The sequence below is a fragment of the Phocoena sinus genome, chromosome 3 (assembly GCF_008692025.1).
Source record: "Phocoena sinus isolate mPhoSin1 chromosome 3, mPhoSin1.pri, whole genome shotgun sequence".
NCBI classification, from domain to species: Eukaryota; Metazoa; Chordata; class Mammalia; order Artiodactyla; family Phocoenidae; genus Phocoena; species Phocoena sinus.
Window position 1 is genome coordinate 109,574,271 of NC_045765.1, and position 25,627 is coordinate 109,599,897.

At 45.2% G+C, this 25,627-nt stretch overlaps 1 protein-coding gene across 3 annotated transcripts in view; it reads left to right on the forward strand.

The window, feature by feature from the left end:
* Positions 1-25,627, forward strand: part of SERINC5 (serine incorporator 5) — an 87,139-nt gene that overhangs the window by 17,667 nt on the left and 43,845 nt on the right. The window contains exon 2 of one of the 3 annotated variants that reach the window (XM_032625856.1): positions 20,073-20,240. The exons of 1 other annotated variant lie outside the window; for it this stretch is intronic. In XM_032625856.1, the coding sequence (XP_032481747.1) occupies positions 20,073-20,240 (168 nt within the window). Of the gene's footprint in view, positions 1-20,072; positions 20,241-25,627 lie in introns of those variants that run through there. One more of the 3 variants, XM_032625858.1, reaches the window with a different exon arrangement.

Genomic DNA, 25,627 nt, shown 5'->3' on the forward strand with positions numbered 1-25,627 from the left:
CATTCCTTTTTATGCCGTATACCACATTTAACTCATCCATTTTTCAGTTGATGGTTGTTTAGGTTGTTTCCACTTTATGGCTGTTTTAAATAAATCATTTTCCAAAGAGGCTGCTGCATCTTATATTCCTACCAGCAGTGTATGTGGGTTCTAATTTATCCATATCCTCACCAATGCTTATTATTGTCTGTTTTTTCTTTTTTTAAAATTATATCCACCCTAGTTTGTGAAGTATCTCGTTTTGGTTTTGATTTGCATTTTCCTAATAACTAATGATGCTGAGCATCTTTTCAGGTGCTTATTGTCTATTCATATCTTCTTTGGAGAAATATCTGTTCAGATCCTTTGCTCATTTCTAAGTTGGGTTGTTTTTTCAAAATTGAATATTAAGAGTTCTTTTTATATTCTAGATACCAGCTCTGTAAGATATGTGATTTGCAAATGTTTTCTCATTCTGTGAGTTATCTTTTCATTTTCTTGATGGCCTCATTTGCAACATAAAAATTTTTTAAATTTTGGTGTAGTCCAATGTATCAATTTTTTCTTTCCTGGCTTGTGCTGTATCTTGTGTCTAAAAAATGCTTTGTCCAACCCAAGGTCATGAAGATTTAGCCCTGTGTTTTCTTCTAAGTTTCATAGTTTTAGCTCATACGTTTAGGTCTTTGGTCCATTTTTTGAGTTAATTTTTGTGTATGGTATAAGGAATGGGTCCAGCTTTATTCTTTTGCATTTGGGTATCTATCAATAGCTCTAGCACTGTTTATTGAAAATACTGTTTTTTTTCTCCAGTGCATTAACTTGGCCCACTTGTCAGAAATTAATTGACCATAAATGTTAGTGTTTATTTCTGGGCTCTCAATTCTATTAATTTTTAAAAATTGATCCTACATTGGAGGAATTATCCATCTGGGATTTAGACACAGTGGGACTGTTGGTCAGTGAGCTGGAGGTTGCAGTTTGGGGACTTGTGACCAGTCAGTCTTAGATGGTTGGCTCATTTCTTCGTGTGGTCATGAGATTAAATATTTTCAGATTTCTAACTGTAGGTTTCACAGGGCTGTGGTAGATGTTGGGAGGCATGAAAGATGGTTTTGTTTATACAAATCACAAAGTATAAATACGGTGTCAGTGGAAACTGGAGTCGTCCCTATATCACTGTTAAACTGTGCTTCTGAGTCATGGAGTTGTCAGGGCTAAAGTACGCTTCCTTGCTGTATGTAGCGCTAGCCAGCTCTTTATGTAATATTTTCATTTATTAAGCAATAACTTCATTAGAAAATGAATTTTGATTGGATTTTCCAAAGCAGTTATTGTTTTTCGAAGGTGCTAATCCCTCTTTCCTTTTTTCTTTTCCACATTTAGTTTGGTGAGGCAGTTAAGAATGCTGACTTTAAATCACACCTGGGTTTGGGCCCTGTCCTCACCCTTAATGAGCTGTGACCTTGGGCAACTTATCTCCTTGAGCCCAAGTTTCTCATTGCGGCAGTGGGGATAATAACAAAAGTAAGTATCTCACAGGTTGGAAGAAACTATCCACACGTAAGGGTCCATCCTAGCATTTGGGAGTGAGTGCTGCAGAAATGGGAGCAGTTGCCTTTGTTGTTGTTGTTTGTTTACATAGTTACAAAACACCCCCCTCCCACCCCCCAACAAAATCCTTTTGGAAAAAGTCGGCAAACAGAAATGCAAAGGGGAATAACTTTTTGGTTAGATGTGAGGTTTGGGTGATGGGGCTGAGGATGCTGAAGCTGCACATTGCTGGAGCAGGTGGAGCTGCCAGGAAGAAGGGAGCCCGTAGGTTCCTTGTCCTTTGGGAACAAGCTTCCACAGGTTCCTTGTCCCCTTGTTCCTTGTGCCGTGGGAAGAGAGCTGGCAGCCGGGTAAATCTCCCTAAGCGTCAGCTCCAGCTTTGCGTCTGAGGAAATGAGATGCTAGCTACTTTGGAGCTACTGGGTTCAGACCCCAGCCCTGTAAGCCTCTCAGCTTCTTTTTTGAGGGCGCTGAGAATAATATTGGTAACTAACATTGTTGTTCTAAGTGCTTTACTACATTTTCTGTCCTAACAATCCTGTGATGTTGGAACTAGTATTACCTCTATTTTGTAGATGAGGTGATTGAGGTGCAGAGCTGATAAGTAACCTTGTATTGATGGGATGAGCATTTAATACAAGCTAATGTTGAACACTTACTATGTGCCAGGCACGTGGGCTGAGCACTTTACGTGGCTGATCTCATGTCCTCCTTAAAGATGTCATCATTATCGCCTTGATACTGGGGAACAAGTCTGTTTGCATTGCTCCACTGGCCAAGGGATTCCTGCCTACAAAGGAGCAAGTTTCTGTTGTTTGTTTACTTTTACTCTTGCCTAGTGTTGTCTTAAACTGTGAATGTTTAATGTAGGTGACTTCAAATTCTTGTTTGTTTATATTGATCACTTTTCAGTTATTTGATAACTTCAGAGGTTGGTTGAAAAACTATTTTGTTTTATGTAGTCTCTGAAGAGATGATCCCAAGAAGTTAAATTAAAAAAAGAAGTTTCTATGTGATATTTTGAGGGAAAGGGAGTCTTCTGAACTTACCATGAAATTTAGTTTAAGCCTAAATGTAATTTTTGTTTTCTGTCTTTTGCTTAAGTATCTTGTTGTTGTATAATTCGTTTGGAAGAGTTCAGAATGATCTTTTCATTTCTATTAGAAAGCGTGGGAGGTGTTCTCATGTTAGCAATGGGAAAAATGTGAATCATGGGACAGTTTAGAAATGGACATTTTGTGCAGTATCATAATGATTGAGAATGTAGGCAACCTGAATTTTTTTTCCTTAACGTAATAGTTGAAAGAAGAAGGCGAATGATAAAAGGAGATTTGGATTGTAGTTCAGATTTTAGGCTTGCTGCAAAGTGCCAAACTCAGTTTCACTCTATTTTATGCTTAGTGTCTGTTTTTAAAGCTGGAGTCCGAAATAATTGCTAGAAACTTTTAAACATCATCCCTCTCTGTAGACTATAATTTTATCCTGAGTGTATGCCAGTAACTCTTGATGGCTGCTCCATCCTAGAGATGGCACCATAAAGGTTTGGGTTTGAGTGTTAGGACCTGGCTGACTGAGTTCACATCTCAGGACCTTAGGAAAGTTGCCTCACTTCTGTCCACATCAGTTTTCTCGTTTGTGAAGAAAATGGAATCGACATTCTTTTTTCCTTTTTCTCTCTTTTCTCCTTTCCTCTGCTTTTTCTTTTGTCTTTATATCACTCTTTCAAAGTCAGCATAACTTATAAATTTTTTCTCTGATTCTAAAAGTGGTACCTTTTCATGCCAAAAAGTTAAGTAATACTTTCTCATTTGTGAAAAGATGGCAAAAATACCAGTGAAAAACTGGTAAATCATTATCTGCCTCACAGGACTGTGAGGATGAAATGAAACTATGTTAGGAATTTAGGGCCCTACCTGGCACCTAGAGAATACAATTTTCTATTATTAAAAAAATTATTATGACTACAGCTACCACAACTTATAAGAAGAATAAACACTGCCAAATATCTTTCAGAATGATACTTGATGCTGAAGGCCTTGGCTGTATTATACTACAGCAAGCCTTTGGAATGGTGCTGAGTGAGGGCCAGTGAGGACGATGCATATCTAATGGGCCCTTTGGACTGCCTCAGGTCTTGTGTGCATTTAGGTGCTTTTGGGTCTTTCTTGATTTTATGTTTCTGTATGGGGGCAGGTGGAGGAGGCTTTAAAACAGTGTACTCCAGGTCTCCTGGGTATGTGGTAATGTAACAGCAGTTTTCGAAATCCTGATGGGCTTTGCAATCAGAGATTGAGGTTTCCTTATCTGTAAAATGGGGATTGTGATACTTAAATCATAGGGCTCTTCTGAAGATTAAATCAGGGAATTCCCTGGCGGTGCAATGGTTAGGACTCCGCTTCCACTGCAGGGGGCACGGGTTCAATCCCTGGTTAGGGAACTAAGATCCAGCATGCCTTGCGGCCAAAAAAAAAGATTAAATCAGGGCTTCCCTGGTGGCGCAGTGGTTGAGAGTCCGCCTGCCGATGCAGGGGACACGGGTTCGTGCCCCGGTCCGGGAAGATCCCACATGCCGCGGAGCGGCTGGGCCCGTGAGCCATGGCCGCTGAGCCTGCGCGTCCGGAGCCTGTCCTCCGCAACGGGAGAGGCCACAACAGTGAGAGGCCCGCGTAACGCATAAAAAAAAAAAAAAAAAAAAAAAAAAAAAAAAAAAGATTAAATCAAAGAATGTCTTGAAAACACCTTAGTGTAGTACCTTGATACAGAGGATGTGTTTAAGAAATGGTAGGTAACTATTATTTATAATGAGTACTGGGTAGAAGGATCTCCCTGGTTGCTTAAGACACTCCCAGTCTTTTTTTTTTTTAAGACATTCCCAGCTTTAATTTTCAGCGTTTTGATGGCAGAACAGCATATAATTCTTTGGATTGTTTTTTTTGAATTTTATGTCATTTTTTTAAACACCTTTATTAGAGTATAATTGCTTTGCAATGGTGTGTCAGTTTCTGCTTTATAACATAACAAAGTGAATCAGCTATACATATACATATATCCCCGTATCTCCTCCTTCTTGCGTCTCCCTCCCACCTTCCCTGTCCCACCCCTCTAAGTGGTCATAAAGCACCGAGCTGATCTCCCTGTGCTATGCAGCTGCTTCCCACTAGCTATCTATTTTACATTTGGTAGTGTATATAAGTCCATGCCACTCTCTCACTTCGTCCCAGCTTACCCATCCCCCTCCCCGTGTCCTCAAGTCCATTCTCTACATCTGTGTCTTTATTCCTGTCCTGCCCCTAGGTTCTTCAGAACATTTTTTTTTTTTTAGATTCCATATATATGTGTTAGCATACGGTATTTATTTTTCTCTTTCTGACTTCATTCTGTATGACAGTCTCTAGGTCAATCCACCTCACTACAAATAATTCAGTTTCGTTTCTTTTTATAGCTGAGTAATATTCCATTGTATATATGTGCCACATCTTCTTTATCCATTCATCTGTCGATGGACACTTAGGTTGCTTCCATGTCCTAGCTATTGTAAATAGAGCTGCAGTGAACATTGTGGTACATGACTCTTTTTGAATTGTAGTTTTCTCAGGGTATTTGCCCAGTAGTGGGATTGCTGGGTCATATGGTAGTTCTATTTTTAGTTTTTTAAGGAACCTCCATACCGTTTTCCATAGTGGCTGTATCAATTTACATTCCCAGCAACAGTGCAGGAGGGTTCCCTTTTCTCCACACCCTCTCCAGCATTTATTGTTTCTAGATTTTTTGATGATGGCCATTCTGACTGGTGTCGTGTCCCCTGCATTGGCAGGCAGATTCTCAACCACTGCGCCACCAGGAAAGCCCCCTCATTTAGTTTTGATTTGCATTTCTCTAATAATTAGTGATGTTGAGCATTCTTTCATGTGTCTGTTGGCAATCTGTATGTCTTCTTTGGAGAAATGTCTGTTTAGGTCTTCTGCTCACTTTTGGATCGGGTTGTTTGTTTTTTTGATATTGAGCTGCATGAGCTGCTTACGGTATTTCTTCCCTTCTGATATTCTTTGATTTTGCCAAGGTTGTCTTGTTTTTTTAATGTACCCCAAGAGAATGAATTTTTCTTTTTTTTTGTTTTTTTTTCTCACCGTACTGCGCGGCGTGCGGGATTTTAGTTTCCCGACCAGGGGCCAAACCTGTGCCCCCTGCAGTGGAAGCGCAGAGGCCTACCACTGGACTGCCAGGGAATTCCTAGAATGAATTTTATAAATAAAATAGACAGCTAGATAGCAAGTCATAGCGTATGTGGAAGGTAGCAAATTCAATGGGCTTTGTACTTTTTTCCGGGTCGGAAGACTTCTACTCTTTTATTCTTCACTGATTAAAATTTTGCATGATTTTCTTTTAATTGAAAGAACTTGTTATGAAATTCATCCTAATGTTGAAAACCTGGAAAAATCGGGACAAGGTAAAGAACACAAAGATGATTTAAAAATCACAGCTCTGGTTAATATTTTAGTGTGTTTACTCTGTCTTTTCCCAGGGATGTGTCCGTGAGCATTTTCCCATATTAAATTATTTAACGACATCTTTTTCAGGGACCGCATACTTGTCTGTCGCAATCCCCTTTTCTTGTCATATTGAAGCAGTGTTTGATCCCCCTCGAAACGTGCGTTCCCTATTCACCATCCCTGAAGAGTCCTCCTGAGTGGAGAGCTCGGGAGCTTCCTGTGAAGGGTGTGAAATGTCTTCCTTAAACACACACCCGCACCTGCCATTGGCTTGTTCCAGATCCGTGGAAGAGGAGGCCCTGCCGCTGCAGAAGCAAAGCCCTCACCCTAGTTCCCTGAGCTTGGGTACAGCATCGAAGGAGCCACAGATCACCTGGGAGCTTATTATTGAATAAGCACAGGTTCCAGTTCTGAGTGGTAGTTGGGGGCTGGGACCTGACGGGCTCCCAGCAATGCCCACACTGCTGGCCCAGGAGCCACACTTGGCACCTCGAGCTCGGGCACCTCAGAATTTGCCGAGCGCTCTCCGCTCTTGCTGTCTGTGCCTTAGTCGACTCTGGGCCCGTCTGTTTGGGGGCCTTCCTGCACTTCCTCTCTCCATCCCCTCATCCAGGCTCTTGTCCATAGCCCTGTGCTCTCACCACATCCCCACCAGATGCGCTCTTGTCACTCCAGCAGCTCTTGGCTTCCTGGGCCTCCCCCTTCTGCCACCACCAAGTCAGGGGCCAGGAAGGTTTCTTCGCGACTTCCTTGCTGCCCCCATCCCCCCAGCTTCCTGTGCGGGCGCTCGGGCCTTGTGCTGGCTGATTCCCTCTCTCTCCATGGAGGGTCCTGCTTCAGAGGCACCCTCCGTCAGTCCTGCCCTGGCCCCAACCTGGCATTTGCCCCACTTGGGCCCCTTGACCCTTGGATTTCCCTGGGGGAAGGAAGGAGGGGCGACACAGACCAGACTTCTGCAGGGAACCCTCTAATCTGTCTACCCCCTATCCACTCCACCCAGCTGGCTTGAGAAACACCAGGTGTGACTGAACCAATCACAGTAATTCAGGTCCATTTCCTGAACCGCCTACCCCTTGGGCCTATTTACCTTGCAGCCCAGTAACAGTTCACTGAGTATGTGCATCAGCCCAGCTTTTTGATCCGTGGCGTTTGGTTTTGATGCCGGGGTGCTGTTCTTCCACAGTGTAGGGCCAGTAGAAGGGCTGTACCTTTGTAGTTTTAAGTGGCAGAGGGAACACCACTCCCAACTTGGGAAGTGACTTCTTTCATTGAAAAGAATGCCCCTGGGAGAACCTCCCTGAGACTCCCCTCTTCCCTCCTTGCTGGCACAGCCAGTGCTCTGATGGATTAAAAATATGAAGGTGAAGGTTGCGGCGGGCGGGGGGGGGGGGGTGCTATATAAGAATATTTTCATTTCTGTTGTTATTTTGATAGAAAAAATATGATTCATGCACTCCTTCGTGTGTGGCCTTGGTTCCTTTTGCAGAGGTATTTTAAGAACATTAACAGGAAGCTTCTCAGGATGGGGGTGTGGTCGCAGGGGGGAGTTGCACGTGTGTGAGAGTTCTCTGCCGGCTGGTGTGGTGAAAGCTGCCTGTCGCTGAATAAAAGCAAACTCACAAACCCTGACACCTAGGGTTTGGTGCCTGCTGGCCTTGTCATGAGGCCCAGGTTCAGAAGAGGGTAGGCGGGTTGCTGATAAGATCCACTGGGCCCCTGGGCAGCTCTTCAACCAAAAAAGGCAGTTAACTGTGGATATTTGCCTGGGGGAAGGGTACACACCTATTCATTCCTTCCTCTTCAAGCTACAAGTATGAGGGAGGAGGTAAACTTCGGGGATGGAAGGAGAGGGGGGCTGGGAAGAAGGCTTCCTGAATCTTTGAGGGACTGAGGAACGGCAATCTCAACTGTGAGAAGGTGTTTTCTCAGCTGTAGGAAAACAGTGCAGCTGTTACTCCAGCTCTGAGAAAAGGCTGCGGGACCAGGACCTTTCATGTGGCCACCAGGCTTTCATGTGGAGAGAAGGGTGAGGGCGTCCCTGTAGGAGGGTCCCCGTGAGAGCTACTGCGGCCCTTTCTCTCTCCCTTCCCTGCCCCTGAGGGCTGGTGCCATACGGGAATGGGGTTTTCCAAGCCAGAGGCCTTTGTCTGACATTTCTCTTTTCCAGTTTTTCTATTCGTTTATGTGAAAACAGGTTTAAAATGTCACCTTCTATCAGGCATTCTGGGAATCCTAAAGAATAGGATTATATGAAATCCTGACTGCTGGAAAATCTAGGGCAGGAGGCGTGTGTGAGTCTGTCCTTGCACAGAACCACTGCAGCTAGTCTCACCTTCAGAGATAGCCAGCTTGTCACTTGTCAGGGGTCGGAGGTGTCTTGAGCAGTGGCCTCTTCCTACGGCGGGGAGGGAGAGTGACCAGCAGTTGACCCTGCGGTTGTGTGAGGGATGCGGGGAGGGACTTGCCTGCTTCTCAGAAGTAGGGAGGGAGGCGCCTCAGGGGCTTGGGCACTTAGCAGCCATAGCCCGTAGCTTCCAGAGAGGTCAGTTTTGTGGCCACCCCAGGGCTGACTCATCGTGAGCCATAAAATGCCATCACTTTAACTGTGTTGTGATGGAAACCTTTCAAACTGTACTAGACACTTAGACACTTACTGCCTTCTTGCTAGAGTTGACAGAGCGTTGTTTAAACTACTTATGGTGCCATGTTTTAGTGGGTTTGCGTGTCTGTGAGTTGATTGCGCTATGGATGCAGAAGTGTGGGACCCACAGACTGAGTTTTTAGCTCGTCCTGCCTCCAGACTGCTGAATTGTCTCAAATGCTGTGTTTTTTGCTGGTCCACTGATGCCCATCACTAGATTTGTCCTTCAGTCAAATAACCTAAACTTTCTGGGCCTCCGATTTCATATCAGGAAAATGAGGGGACTGGACTGGATCAGAGGTTTTCAACCTAGGTGCTGCGACATGTCCCAGTTTGGGTGGAATTTGGGGGATGCCGTGTTTGATATAAATCGACTAGAATGTAAGCTTCATGAGGGCAGCAACTGTGCTACTAGCTCCTAGAACAGTGCCTGGTCACTAGTCAGCATTTGATAAATATGTGTTGTATGTATATATAAGAACATTTGTAGTGTTTTAGTGCACCCATATGTTTTATACATTGGAGTTGCCCATGGGATTTCACTTGGTAGGGAAAGGAGTGCACTGCTAACCCCTGGAAACTGCCGGCCCACCTGAGCTCTGAGGTCATGCCTGCTGGAACTGTCTGTGAAATGAGCCCATTTCTGTTCTCCTTCCCAGAGCACAGATCTAGTTGGCTCTGTGGCCTCCATCACCAGGATTGGCAGCCTCTGGGGATTGGGCTGGCGTAAAGCACCTCTTAGAAAGGGCTTGGCAGATTTCTTCATTGCGGCATAATCTCCACGACACCATCAGGCAAATTCTGGGCTTTGTGTTTCATTAACTGCTTGTTGATAAGCTATTATGAAGTGGAACAAGCAGGATTTCCCCCCCTCTCTCATTTTGATGAGAAGCCTTAAAACTGACTTTTAAAAATGGTTTAAACCTAATGAGCACTTTTCTTCCCATCGTCCTACACTTTTCCATTTTGAATTTCAAGGTTTTGTTTTCCTACAGCATTTTTTTCCTGGAACTTGCTTAACTCATCTTTCTCAGAACTGTTCTGCTGCAGGTATTTGTGGCTTCAGTGGGTGCAAATGAATGTTCTGATTGCCTTGCTTGTTCCTCAGTGGAAATACAGAGGGCACGTGGGAAGTGCTTCCACACACATGACAACTTTTCCCCAAGTTGCTAGGATGCTTTCCTGGGTTTAGATCTCAGAAGTTTTATTTCTGAAAGTATTTTCCTTCAACAGATGCATTTGTCATTCACATTAGGGCAGGAAAATGAAAGCATTGTTGTAAGTGAGGTAGTAATGATTTATCTTTACCTCTTTCCATATCTACCTGATGGACTGAGGAGGGGGGCCTCTCTGGGGAGGAGGGACATGACTATTGATGATGTAGATGATAAGTACAGGTGGCTTTCTTGGGAAAGTGGATGGGTACCCTGTATTAGGCTCTGCGCTGAGAGCTTTTCCTGAACTGACTCATTTAATCCTCACAACAACCCTGTGAAGTAGGTATTTTTATTCCCATTTAACAATGAGATAATTGAAACCTGGAGAGGTAAAGAACTGGCCCAAGGCCGCTTAACCAGGCTGCATTGGAGCTTGGGTGTGAACCCAGACAGCCTGGCTCCATCGAGAACAGGGGAGGGCACTTGTCTGAGACATTTCTGATCATCTCCACTTGTGAGGGAGAAGAGGGCGGGTTGCTACTGGTATGTAGTGGGGAGAGGCCAAGGATGCTGCTAAACATGCCACAGTGCACAGGACAGCAACCGCCCCCCTCAAAGAATTATGGGGCTCCCAATGGTGCCCCAAAGAGTTTGACAAACTTTGCTCTAAATGATCTGTCTCCCACGAGTGTTTCTGCTTTCTGGCAGTTCAACAGAAAACAGTTAGTTTACCTTTTAACCTTAAACCTTATAGGTTCTTATAGGTTCTCTCCACCAACTTACTAAAGTATATCGAGTGTGGTATTTTTTAGAAGATGCATAAGCGGAGGGTGGTGTGAGGGAATGACTCAAAGAATCCAACTGCTGTCTGAGAACAGAGAACTCAATCAGCATTCTGTAAGTAACCCTAACCTTGTGAGAAAGAGACTCCCAACAAGGAGAACGGTTGTGTCCAGATTCGTTGTGACCCAAAAGCCAGTGATGGCTTGGTGGGTGTTGATGACCTGTCCTTTGCCTGTTTCAGATTCGGTCCCAGTGGCTGTGGGTACTCAGTGCTCATGAAGGAAGGACACTGACCCTTGACAATGCTTTTCATGGAAATGCTGTTGAAACCAGCACATTCTAGAATGTTGAAACCTGTGTGAGAAACCTCCTGTCCCAAACTCCTTTCCGACAACCCTCCAGAATCGTGTCGTGACAGTTATGGAAAAGATTGTGAAAACCTTGGAGCTTTAAGTGATTCTCTGAACTCAAAAGAGAAAAACTTAAGAACCTGAAATGAAGGAAACACAAGAGCCAATTTCCGGGCCAGGCAAATACACAGCTTCTTGTTCAACTTGCACTCTTAGGTAGCCATTGAATTTTTCCTATTTCATTTTCATTTGCTTCAAATTCTACCAAGTAGAGGTTTATTTATAGCAATTAAACTCTAAAAAACATTATAAGGGTTAAAGAATTTTTAAATTGAGGTAAAAACAAAATTCACTGTCTTAACGATACTTAAAAATACAGCACAGGGCTTCCCTGGTGGCGCAGTGGTTGAGAGTCCGCCTGCCGATGCAGGGGACGCGGGTTCGTGCCCTGGTCCGGGAAGATCCCGCATGCCGCGGAGCGGCTGGGCCCGTGAGCCATGGCCACTGAGCCTGCGCATGCGGAGCCTGTGCTCCGCAGCGGGAGAGGCCACAACAGTGAGGCCCGCGTACCACAAAAAAAAACAAACAAAAAAACAGCACAGTAGAATTTTTTAGTTTTATGCCTCATTTACAGTGATAGTTCACTCTGGCTGTTTTCTACCAATCACGTAGCAGAAGTAGATCTCATTTACTCGCTGGCTGATTCGTTTAGCAAATACTTGAGTGCTTACTACCTGTAAGGTAGAAGAGAAATGTTGTTTTGTTTTCTTCCAAAAGAGAAACTTGAAGTGTTTTTCTAATTACAAGATATGTGCTGGTTACAAAGAGTTCAGAAAATACAGAAAAGCTTAGTCACTCATAATCCTACAATTCTGTTAACTACCATTGACATACTGGTATATCCTTTTAGATTGTTTTTTGTTGTTGTTATTGCAGATCTATACCTTGTTATAATTTTACCCCAAATGCTATCATGCTCTATACTGTTGTGTTATTATCTATTTTCAGTTAATGCAGTGTGGACATCTTTCCATGGCCGTAACTTTTCCTGTATAATCATTTCAGTGGGTGCATTGGATTCAATGATATGAATGCACCATTATGTCAGTGATCAGTACTCCTTCCAGTACAGAAAGGAGCATCCAGGTTCCTTTCTTCTAAACAACTTGTTATGTTAACGCAAGTTCGTGTGCGCGACACACAGTGAGGACAAACAAACCCAAACGTTGGAGTTTGGAGCAGAGAAAGGTTTGTTGCAGGGCCACGCAAGGAGACAGGTGGCTCGTGCCCCCTCCAAAACCCCGAACCTCCCCGAAGGGTTTCAGCAAAGCATTTTTAAGGCCAGATGAGGGAAGAGGGTCACAGGGTATGTGATCAGCTTGTGCACAGTTCTCTGATTGGCTGATGGTGAGGTAACAGGGCAGTGTCACAGGGGTTAGGCACCAGTCCTTAGGCACCAGTAGGTCTGGGGGCTATGTGCTCATGGTCATCAGGTAGTTCACCTCTTTCATTTGGTGGAGGTTTTCACATCTGCCAAGCAACTCAGGAATGTGCATTAGATGCTGTTACCTAGGTACTTCAGAGAGGAGCTGAAGCAGAGGGTTTGGGGGAATGCCCCATAGGGTCATTTCACGGGAAGGAACAAGGTCTGTTGTTTATTGCTGCATTCCCAGGAATTAACGTTGCACAACTAGGTATGTAGTATACTAACCATTAGTTGAGTGAATGAATAGCCTGGTTATTTCCATAGGATTAGGGGTAGGGCTTTTAAAGTGGGCTAGGGCTTGGGGGTGAGAGAGGGGGGAGCTTGGTAATGGGAGTGGTTGAGCCGCTCTGGCAGGGCGCTAATAGAGGGCATCCAGGTCCACTGCAGCCAGAGGTTGCCAGGAGAGAGGAGGGGCACACAGAGGGAGATGCCTTCTTCAGACACCTGTTGAGTGCTTACTGTACCCCTGAGGGCAGGAGAGAAAAACTGCTTCCTCACTTGCTGCTTCCTTCCCACACAGCCAATTTCCCTTCTGTAGGAAACCAAGGTTTCAGGCCAGTGTTGTCTGTCCAGTGCACCCTCTGTATATGCCAGCAGTGAATAGAGCAGAATGGCAAAGAGCCTACAGATTCTAATCCTGGCTCTACCACTCACCAGCTCTGTCCGATGGGGTTGATATAACAGCTAATGATAAGTTGTAGTAACTTGCAAAGAGCAAGGGATTAATAAGTGTTAGCTAATATTATTATGGATTAAGTAAGCTTTACTAGGTTCCCCTATATTCTTTTGTGTGGGAGAAATCCACTGTAAGCTCCAAACAAACCAACTTACTAACACATGTGTAATATGTGTTGAGGTTTCTAAAACACAATCCTTTTGTGAATTAGCGACTACCTGCCACCTGTATTTCTTGTGCAGTAAGATACGCCTTTATTGAGCAGAGGAATTGTGTGTTCTTGTTCTCCCAGCTTTCAAGTCGCATCATTCTCGTATAGCTACCGGTAAAGGGCAGCACATGGCACCACGGTGGCAAGAGTTGCTATTTACCACTGCCTCTGCCTCCTGACTGTAGTGGAGAGAAAGGCCTGTATAAGCTCAGTGGGAAGCTGTTTCTGAGCATCTAGTGAGGAGAATGAGGTGCAAAATATTGGTTGTGTAGTCCAGAATTTAAATAAATACTGCTATCAAAGTAGAATCAATTGTTCCTTACCTCTCTGCTGACCGCTGGTGATTCATAGATAATCCTAAAACCTCAAAGGAGAAGGAAGGAAAGTGGGCTGTGACATGGCATGAGTAGTATTGTGTGTTACCAAAAGATGTGGAAATGGAAATTAAAAGATAGCACCGTTCACTTTAATAAAATAATCTGAACCTGGTTTTATGTCTTGTGTGTTTTTCTTCTCTTTCCTTGATATTAACACCCCCCCACCACCAGCTCATAGAGGAACACCTGGGTTCCAGCAGCTTCACCAACTTCAGTTCTTTAGGAACTTCCTTACTGCTGCCCCGCCTCCTCGCCATTTATTAAGCGACAATATTGTAATTATTGTAGTTAACAAACAATCTCTTAGGTCTTTCCTCAGCTCTGCTAGGGCTCCTGCATTTCCAAGTCAGGAAAAGGGACTGAATGAAGGTCCGTGTCAGATTTGAAGCAATCTTTCCTTTTGCAGTTTCAACTTAGTTTTGACGTGCGTGCTAAAGCCAACTAGGCTGTCCAGAGCTCTCAAGGAATAAGTCTGAATGAATGAATGTTTTCCACTTTGCTGAGGGATTTACACTCCCCCAAACTAAAGCATTGGAACTGAAAAAACTGTGATCCGTGTTTGCGGTGATTCTTGCGACAGAAGTGTCCTACGCAACTCGTTTGCCTTCCTCAGTGGAACGAAGGGAACCCGAGTTAATGGGGTGCCTGAGCCATTATGTTGAATGTGAGTTATCTCACTGCCGTGGGAGCTGAACATCGCAGGATGTAGCCCAGGAAGCAGTGGGGTGATGCTCATAGAACCCGCGCCTCCTTGAAGAGCTTTTGACTGCTCCACTTTTTAATTCTTCTCTTTCTGATCGATTTTTCTCTCTCTCTTCTTGCTTTGGGTTTAACCCAGTGTGCTTGCCTCTTGCAGGTCATTTTTCAACATCTAAGAACTTGTGGATGGTAGGGATCAATCAGATCACCTCTTACAGGGATGACCAGACTGTAGCATGGGTGCCACCATGCACATGGTGCTCATTGGTCCTTGCATTTTCCCTGTGGATTGAGACATTCAGCCTTAAAACCTACCTCAGGACCACCACTGCCAATGAGTTGAGCATCAGATGAAACCTGTTTACGTATCCTCTGTCATCTGCCTAGGCTCCTTCAATGTGCAAGTGAGGAAAACCAAGACCCAGAGCTGCACAGAGTTAGAATCCAGGCCTTCTGGTTCTCAGACCTGTACTCTTCCCACCAGTGGGCTTAAGCAAGCCTGTTGGAACTGTGAAAAAAAAGACCTGAGGGAGGAAGAGGGGAACTCTCACAAGATACATGAGCATGTGTTTGTGCTGATTCTATGACATCTCTTTGGCTTTCTTCCTGATTCTTTGCTGTTTCCAATTGGTGGTGTTGTCAGCAGGGAATTCTAGGTAATAAAGGAATTGTGCTTTTTAGTTTAACAAAAGAACCCGGAAGTTACTACCAGCCCTAGCTCATGTTTCGCTTCTGTGATCACTTCCTCACGTGCCTGGCATCAGTCCGTAGAAGAACTGTCAGCCCAAGGCCAGTGGGAGGACAAGGAGAGTGTATTTATTTACTGTGGTTTTGGTGGTGTGTGTGTGCACGCGCCCGTGCCCACGAGGGCACGCACCTTAGACAGGAGAAGAAAACTAACACTAAGGGGGAGGCCCAGCTCCAGGTAGCAGCAAGAGGCTGGCTAATCCTTTCATTTAGACTCTGCCCGGCAAGGACAAAGCACCTTCTATTTAGAAAAGCCTTTGCTATTCATGCTGTTGCCATTGCAAAGGAAGTTAGATAGAGGGTGTGAACGGCTCTTTGAAATTTTTCTCTTTCAGTATATTTGAGGGAGGGAAAGTTTCTTCAGAAAGAAAGAAAACACACAAGTCAATACCACACTTCAAATACTTCTATATCATTATCTTGAAACTTACTTTTCTTAAATAGTCCGTTTTCTTTTTCTAATCACGAGAGTAATACGTACACATGGTAAAAACCCAGACCAGGAGAGCAAAACAGTGAGACATGGCTGTCTTAGTTTCCTCCCCACATCTAGGCCCACTCATCTAGGCCCAGGTGATTGATGTTAGCGGTCTTTGTGTCCACACACATATTCCCCACGTACAGATATGCGTACGTATAAAATATCCGGGCATACTGGCTGTCTTCGTTTGCTGGAGCTGTCATAACCCAAGTACCACAGACCAAGTAGTGTAAACAACAGAAATTTAATTTCTCACAGATCTGGGAGATAGAAGTCCGAGATTAAGGAGGCTTCTCTCCTTAACTTGTAGATGGCTGTCTTCTCCCCGTGTCTTCACATGGTCTTCTTTCCGTGTGTCTCTGTGTCCTAATCTCTTCTTACAAGGACACCAGTCATATTGGATTAGGGTCCACCCCAGTGACCATATTGAATCTTAACTACCTCTTTAAAGGCCATCTGTCTAAAGTCATGTTTGGAGATACAGGGGGTTAGGATTTCCAACATATGACTGGAGGGGCAGGGGCAGGGACACAGTTCAGCCCATAACACTGACTTATTCTTTTAAACTGTGTCCTATTGTATGGATAGTCCATAATTCATTTATTCTGCCCCTGTGTAGCTGGAGAATAAGACCTTTTTAATGCTTTTTTTCTTTTTTAATTTTATTTATCTTTGGCTACGTTGGGTCTTCATTGCTGCGAGCGGGCTTTCTCTAGTTGCGGTGAGCAGGGGCTACTCTTCATTACGGTGCGCAGGCTTCTCTTTGCGGTGGCTTCTCTTGTTGCGGAGCATGGGCTCTAGGCGTGCAGGCTTCAGTAGTTGTGGCACATGGGCTCAGTAGTTGTGGCTCGTGGCCTCTAGAGTGCAGGCTCAGTAGTTGTGGTGCACGGGCTTAGTTGCTCTGCGGCATGTGGGATCTTCCCAGATCAGGGATCAAACCCGTGTCCCCTGCATTGGCAGGCAGATTCTTAACCATTGCGCCACCAGGGAAGTCCCCGTTTTTATGCTTTTAATGAACAACCTTATACCTAAATCTCTGTGCTCTTGTGTAAGTATACCTGCAGGATGAACTTCTAGAAAAATTGTAAGCATCGTCCTCCCAAAAGATTGTCCTGGGTCCCTCTTGAATGTCTACTGATTTCTTGTGGAAAAAGATTGTGTGCAGTATCTACAAATTAAAGCCCTTAATAATGAACTCTTTGTGATACAATGTGGGTGTGAGAAATTCAGAGTGCAGCACATGACTTGTGCCCTTGGCCCTGTGGAGTGGGATTGCCAGCCCTTTTGTTTGAGGAGTGTTGCTGTTAGGACTTTATCATATATTATTCATTCAACATTTATTGAGCCATTGATGGGCACTGTTTTGTTCATATGTTGTTTGTTTTTTGATAGACTTTAAGAGATATTTTAGGTTCACAGCAAAATGAGAGGAAGGTACAGAGATTTCCCGTATACCCTCTGCCCCTACACACGCACAGCTTTCCGCATTATTCACGTCCCTCGCCAGAGTGGTACATTTGTTACAACCAGTGAACCTACATGGACACATCATTATTATTTAAAGTCCATAGTTTACATTAGGGTTCACTCTTGGTATTGTACATTCTACCTTTGTTTTTTATACCTTGACTTGTTCAGTAAAATGTTTAGGTCCTCTGGAGTCGGGGGTAACAAGACAGAGGCACTTCTCTCCAAGCTTGTGACAGCCCCAGAAGTTAGGTTGGCCAGGAGTTGCTTTCTCCAGTTTTGAGGGTGAAGAGTAGGGGAGTGACATGTTCACAGTAATAAAGCTGTAAGTGGCAAGGAATAAAAGGTAAACCCATTTTATTCTAAATTATGCTCTTCCGGAAAGAAGTAGTACGTCAGCAGGGCTGTGAGATTTTCCTCACTGCTAACATAACATTGCTTGTGTGGATGCTGTTTTGAATTTCCACTTCCATATCGGCGTTTAGCTTGAGATAATGCACTTGTACTATGGTATTGGTGATTGGCATCGTTTGCTTTCATAAATAACTTTTAGGCTAGTAGAGAAGTGCTCTTTGATTCTAATATTAGGCATGTGTGTATGTATGTACACTTGTCTGTATATATGTATACACACATACATATCATAGCACCACTTGTAGGGTGAAAGTGAAAAATAAGGAGAGTTTAAAAAATTAGATCCATACAATGACACATGACTTTAATGACAGAGTAGGATTAAACCAATGTGATTTTCTCTTCATGTTTTCCATGATCACATTCCTCTGTCACTACTTGTCTTTAAATGACCAATTAGGCTGACATTATGTCTGTATGTGCTCATTTTTCCCCTCTGTGGAGATAGTAAGTGTAAATGTTGATTCTGCTATGGGTAAGTTCTCTCAGAGGATGTATCAACTGCTTCTAAGTATTTCTTTTTCCAGATAGGATAAATATTTGATCACATTTGAAATACAGTAAAACTGGTTATCTAAGACCATAGAGCTTAAAGAGTTAGCAACCGTTGAATGAGGCAGTTTGGAAAGAATTTGGCAGGCAGAGGAGGAGGGAGGCGGGTCTGGGCCAGAAGCCAACTAAGCCAGTGGGAGAGGAGAAGAGGGAGCCGGGGAGGGAGAGGAAAGAAAAACTGGGGCATATGAGTGGAAAGGGATCAATAAAATCAGGGACAGAGAATATGGATGAGTGAACTGTAAAGGAAGGTGGCCTGTAGAACACCACACAGGCAGTGTTAGGATCCCACTTGGGTGATCTCTTAGCTCAGCCCGATAGAATAGCTTGTCTTGCAAAGCAGTCCCAGCCTTCTGAGGCAAGAAGAGTCTTGAGAAAAATGGCTTAGAAAACTGAATGTAAGATGGAGAGAGTACATTAAGAAATTACAAGTAATGAAATAGTACAGAATGACAAAGGGCTCCAACAATGGCGGTTCCATGAAGTAGATGAAATATCTTGGGAAATGCGTATGTTTCTAAGATCTGTCCTAACGTCATTATGATTATAACCTGTTGTGGTCTTACACCTGTGATCTCTTCTTACTGTAAGTGATGTTTATAGTGTAGCCTTCTAATTGATGCTTGTTTTGAAGCCATGCAAAGCTCTGAACTTCCTGCTAAATAATTATCAAGAGATTGCATTGTTAGGTTTTATGTATAGTGTTAATACATGTAGGTTTGGTTGTTATTCGTGGTTTATGGTAATCTCTTTTGTATTATTCCCTATTTGCTAAACGGATATCCCTCCCTAACACCAGGTGTGTCTGATTAGGTTGTCCAAGAGACCACCGAGTACACTAAGTACTGTTAGCACCCTCACTTTAAAAAAATGAGGAGTCTGGGGCTTCCCTGGTGGCGCAGTGGTTGAGAGTCCGCCTGCCAATGCAGGGGACACGGGTTCGTGCCCCGGTCTGGGAAGATCCCACAGGCCGCGGAGCGGCTGGGCCCGTGAGCCATGGCCGCTGAGCCTGCGCATCCGGAGCCTGAGCTCCGCAACGGGAGAGGCCGGCGTACTGCAAAAAAAAAAAAAAAATGAGTCTGAGTCTTGAAAATGCTCATAGCTGGTAGGTGGCAGAGCAAGGCCCCAAACCCAGGCTTACTAAAGATCTAGTTTCCTTTTAGGGCAGTGAAAATACTCTGATACATAATGTTGCATATATGTCATTATACATTTATCTAAACCTGTTCAATATACGACACCGAGAGTGAACCCAAAATGTACCGTTCTGGTGACTGATATTGATAATGGGGGAGGCTATACATGTGTAGGAGTAGGGGGCATATGGAAAATCTCTGTGCCTTCCCCTCAGTTTTATTGTGAACCTAAAACTACTCTAAAAAAACAAGCTCTTTGAGAAGAAGAAAAATATTAACACCAGACCCAAACCTGAAAACTTAATCCCCTATTTTATTTAATATTCTCAAATAAAATTATGTCCGGTTGCATTGACCAGTAAAGCCCAATCCTGCGCCACTCATTAGCCTAAAGCCTACCCTTAGGGGCGTGAAGCTGTGGTCAAAAACACACGTGTAAGAGGCACCTGTGCCTTTTGTGCTTCAAGTTACCCCCCCCGCCCAATGCAGTTCATTCTTTGGCTCATGGATTTTGACAGGTCCCTTTCTTGGGCCCAACTTCTTGGTATTCCCGTCCTTCCCACTTCACTTAGTCCTTTTTCTAGTTCTTGGCTTCTTCTCCTGCTCTTCCCTGATTGATTTTTGTCTAAATGATCACAGTGCTTCAGGTGAAGTGTGCCTTTTCTGTTTAAGTATTGGGCATCTCCCAAGCCATCATGTGTATTAAAGACAATGTCAGACCAATTCTGGCGAAAACTTTGTTCACGCACGTAACTGTTCACACATGTCCTATGGGCAGGACGCCTTGGAAGAACGGTAGCTCATCTGCAGAGGTCTGGGGTAAGCAGGTTTGTGAAGGAGAGGCTCCGAGAGGATGTTCTGTGTTCCTTTCCTAGTTGGCCTGCTGCTGTGGGAATGCTGGCTGCTCCTACTGCTGCGGCTGCTGCCCCAAGATCCGCCAGTCCCGGAGCACCCGCTTCATGTACGCGCTCTACTTCATCCTGGTCGTCATCATCTGCTGCATCATGATGTCCAACACCGTGGCCAACGGGATGAGGGAGCATGTAAGTCAGCCCTTCACCTCTTCCTGCTGCTGATGAACGGTCGATGAGGGTGTGTGGGAAACATTCAGTTTAGAGGATGGTTTAGGGTTATACCTGCTCTCCCTAAACTTCCCTGAAGCCTCTTCAGTGCTTTCCTTCCAAGTGGGCGAACCCTTCACCATCTCTATCTTTGGTAGAAGGACAGATGCCATCTGATGCTTTTGGTGCAGAAGGTTGTGTGTGTTGTCTTGGCTTCATTTTGGGGTTTTTTTTGTTTGTCTTTTTTCCTTTTTGGCCATGCCGTATGGCATGCGGGATCTTGGTTCCCTAACCAGGGATCAAACCCACACCCCCTGCAGTGGAAGCACGGAGTCTTAGCCACTGGACCGCCAGGGAAGTCCCATCTTAGCCTTGTTGATGGCATTTCCTGATTAGATGTGTAGGCTTTTCTTATAGACCTTTGTACTCTTCCCTTGTCCTAAGGCTGTCTGCCAGTGTCTCTAGTAGCAGCTGTTATATATAAACAGTTAATGTGGCCAGTATGGTAAAGCCTACATAATCCCACAGGTAATGAGGAGTGGGCTATTGGGTAAGTTTTACTTTTCTGGACATGTCACTTGTGGGGTGGGTGTCTCCGGGGGTGAGGGATGGATTTGCTTCCAGCCATTTCCTGTGCAGTGTCTACAAAGGTATCCCTGGTACATGATGCTGATAGAGACACATATAGGGCCTTTGTCTGGAATTTCCTCATAGTAGGCCTGATTATGGGGGGAGGTGTTGGGGGTTCTGAGGGAGCCCAATAAATAACACCATCCTTTCCCTCTGAGGTTTTGAACAAATTGACAAAAAAGACTACAATTTCAGCGGGTAGATGCCAAACATCACCTTTATCCCCCCAGAAGTTGATGGTAAGACATTGTGACTTGTATCTGCAAGGAAGTGGTCTTCCTACTAATGAACCCAAAAATGAGTCAGACTTAACCCATCTGGGGACCCCACCTGAGCCAGGGAGCACTTCCTCTGCAGGGGCACAGTTCGCTGGGAAGAGCTGCAGGTGTGTTCACTGGGGGCAGCTCTCCTCGGAGGGAAAGCCGGAGAAGAAAGGCTCGCCAGCCAGACCCCACTTGTCCCACAGCCTTAGTGCTGAGCACTGCATCTTCCTGGGGCCAGCAGAGTGAGGGGTCGGGGGGGCAAGGTCAGGGCAGTGCCCTACCGGAAGCCTGGAGATGGCATCGCCAGGAGCAACTCCTGAGGAAGTGTTTGTTCTCCCCAACCTTATTCTGAAACTGCAGACTACTTTAAATGCACTGAAGGGCTTCAGAACAACCATGTTTTTAGAAGCACTTGTTATATTCTTATCCGTTAAAGTAGTCCCTTTGAAGCTTTCTGTTGGGTAATCCTTTTATAACTGTGGTGGTATGATCTGGAATATACTGGAACTAATGTGAAAACTTGTGAAGTTTAGATTCTCCTCTGATTGCTTTAAACAGTGGATCTCTGTTCAGTAAGGCCCTGCATGGGAGCCATGGGCCATTCAAACTTGAGAGGAAAGGAGCTTCTAACCCAGAGACAAGTATGAAGTCTTCTGAGGCTTAAAACCAGGTAGAAGTTGTGTCTTATGAGAGCATGTGTGAAGTGCTGTGGAAGTTTGGAGGCAGGGAGACCAAGGGCTAAGGCTGCCTTGTTCGTCTACACCAGGTCCTACTCCATCTCGGTGGTGGTTTCCACTCTTCTCTTCTTCTTAACTTGGTTTAATCTTAAATGTTTGTGACAAGAAGTTTGAGAGGAGGAATACTTGAAAGGGTAGATTTTAACTCTTATTCTGAAGGTCTGTTTAATCTCCCACTTCTTACCTTAGCTTTTCAGGTAACTTAATATTCTCTTTTTAAATGAACAAGCATTGGCTTAAGGACCCAGCGTGGGGCTTCCCTGGTGGCGAAGTGGTTAAGAATCCGCCTGCCATTGCAGGGGATACGGGTTCGAGCCCTGGTCTGGGACGATCCCACATGCCGCGGAGCAACTAAGCCCGTGTTCCACAACTACTGAGCCTGTGCTCTAGAGCCCGCGAGCCACAACTGCTGAGCCCACGTACCACAACTACTGAAGATGGCGCGCCTAGAGCCCATGCTCCACAACAAGAGAAGCCACGACAATGAGAAGCCCGCACACGGCAACGAAGAGTAGCCCCTGCTCGCCACTAGAGAAAGCCCACGTGCAGCAACGAAGACCCAACACAGCCATAAATAAAGAAGGAAGGAAGGATGGAGGGAGGGAAGGAGAGAGAGGGAGAGAGGGAGGGAGGGAGGAAGGAAGGAAGGAAGGAAGGAAGGAAGGAAAAATTAAAAAAAAAAAAAAAAAAGGCCCCAGTGTGTCACTGTGATAGGAACTGCCAGTGTGTCCATGGTGCTCTTAAGAAGCTTTCAGTTTCCGTAGAATTAGGCTTTGGATCCCAGAAACATTATCTGAAACTACAAATGTATAGTACCTCTTAGAGATGAACCCATCAGAAACATTGTTACTGGAGGTAAAGATAATTTGGGAACCACAGGACCTATTTTAGGATATGACCTTCATAATAAAAATTTTAACATTTGATAACCATTCCAAGTAACCTGCCTTATGGAACAGTCCCTAACAACTCCAGTCAGTATCTGACTGTTCATAGAACATTTAAGAAACAGAAGATTTAAAAAAAAGAAAAGAAAGAAGAGAAACAGAAGGTGTTGACTGGTGTTGCTAGGGAGGGCTTCGTGGAAGAAGTGACTTGTGTGATAATAATGAATATTTCGATTGCTAATATCTGTTGGGTGATACCATGTACCAGGTTTTATTCTAGGCGTTTTACATTATCATCTCAGTTCATGACCACTGTACTCACCTGAGCAGTATTACCCTGCTCTACAGATGAGGAAACTGAGGTACTGAGTCATTTAAGTACCTTGCCCAAGGTCTCCAGCTCTAAGTGGTCAAGTTGGGATTTGAATCCAGACTGACTGAGTTCTTAGCGACTAGGCTCTGTAGGTAGAATAAGGACAATACATGTGTAGAAGGACAGGGAGGAAACATGGGAAGTTAGAATGACTTGCAGGAATCTCAGTGCTAAGGTGAGGCATTTGGCCATAGTCTCATGGCAAGTGGGAAGCCATTATAGATTCTTGAGTAGGAGGCTGTTGTCATAGAAACAGGCCGAGATACTCAGGGAGGTGAGCCCAGCAGTGGTGTGTGTGCAGTGTGACTTGGGGTCGGAGCAGAGGGAAGGAGGGCGAGAGGGAAGGAGCAGCCCCGAGGCCTCACAGAGGCTCTTGTAAATGTTTCTATGCCTGTCCCCTGAAGGTACTGATTTGGAAATGGTTTGGCTGGGCTTCCTGAATAGGGAATGAGGCCCCTGTGGGCGAAACCAACACTTTCCCATCTCTAAGGCCTCACAGGGGGCCAGCCAGCTGGTCACCAAGTCAGCTTGTTTCTGGGCCTATAGAATAGAGGCTGGCCTCACCCTCAGGCAGTGCTTGAGGGCGGGCGCTGAAAGGTCCCTTGGGGGATGCACACTGGGCTTCTGCTGCAGTCCTCCCTCCTTGTTGGCCTGGGGAAATGGTTGAGGGTGTGACAGGAAGAGGGGAAGCACATATCCTTGTAACAGCCCAGATGGGAGAGCGCAGTTGCCTCCTACCCGGCATCCTTGCCTTCCTGCGCAGTGGCCAGGGCTCCGTCCGGAGCCACGTGGCCTTTGGTGTGCGGATTTTGAACACAAGGCAGCACCTTTTCAGTTGTTTTCAGTTTTTGCCTTGGCTTCCCAATGCGGCCTGTGTTGTAGTTTGAGCAAGAGGGAACTGTAGAGAGCTGCTGGGCCAGACTTCGTCCCGCCTCATCTCTCTCAGGAAACTCCTCTTTCCCGTGAGAACTTCGGCTCTGCTGTGCTGGTTGAATGGGACGCGATTTCTGTCTTCTCCTGGAGCATTTTTCCCATCTCAAAACATACCAGCCATTTTATTGCAGGTCATTCTTGTCAGTGACCATGTAATTCACGCAGGAACGGTCTTGAGATATTTGATGCTTGTGGGGATTAAAAATCCATTTTAGAATGTAGAACAGCAACCACAAAATGGGCGAGAGATTTAAGCCTCCTGACCGGCACCACTAAATCAAGGTGTAACTTCTGTGTGGAGACCAATGATGACACTTTGAGTTTGGGCGTCCTAGGAAGCTGCGCGGGCATTTGGGGAGGGAGGAGAAAGGAAGGCTCTTCTTGTTTCCTGTGGGACAGGAGCCCCTAAGACTAAGCCTGCATTGGAAAAGGGAGGACAGGGCATCTATGTGGCCCTCAGGGCTTCTTTCCTGTGAGCTGTGTGCCAGGCCGAGGGAAGAAGAGCCCTAAAGGTTCCTGAGTGGAAGAATCCATTTTCTCCATCCCGCATTCCACTTGGTGCCCAGGCTGCTCTGAGGCATTGACATGGGTGGTAGGTAGTACCTGAACCTTTGCGTTTTTTTGTTTTTTTCTTCCAGAACCAAAACATACCTCCCACATCGTGGAAGACGCGTTTGTGTTGTTGTTTTAGTGTGTTTCTTTGCTTGCAATTTAAATCTTGAAGAATCATTCCTTGTATTGAGAGGAGAATCTCCTATGATGTTTGTTTTTGGTAGCAATCTTTTTTTGTTCCTTCAGTTGTTTGTTTGTTTGTTTTTTGCCGTATGCGTATGCGGGCCTCTCACTGTTGTGGCCTCTCCCGTTGCGGAGCACAGGCTCCGGACACACAGGCGCAGCGGCCATGGCTCACGGGCCCAGCCGCTCCGCGGCATGTGGGATCCTCCCGGACCGGGGCACAAACCCGAGTCCCCTGCATCGGCCGGCGGACTCTCAACCACTGCGCCACCAGGGAAGCCCCCTTCAGTCGTTTTAAAAGGTGTTAACGTTTTGTTTGTACTCTTACTGAATCTGTTTTGGAGACATGGTTTGCTTTATACATTATTTTCTGCTGGTGGGTTTGGGTCAGTTTTCCTCTGAGTGAGTAAGAATGTGGAAATTGAACCATTCCCATGATTGGATGAGAAGAGCTTTTCCGTTCTTTTCAGCACAGGGTGATAATGTTGCAGGGTAGAGTGGGCTTCAAAGGAGGGTTGGACGAGAGCTGACAGGGCCCAGAGGTGAGGGGGGCTGAGGGCTGCAGTCTCCTCAGTGTCTTAAAAGCAGCTTCTGAATTCCATTCTCTCCCTGGACTTAATGAAAACCAGCTCTTGTTGGTAGAACCCCTGATGCCCCAGCCTCCCCCACTAGCCAGTGATACACCCAGAGACTTCAGGTGCGCCTGGAAATCTCCTAGCTCAGCCATTGTTAAGTTGGCTTACAGGCTCTTGTTTGGCCAGCAGAGTTTTCTTTTTTTAATGTGCACTTGGCCGCCTGCTTCTTGCATTTG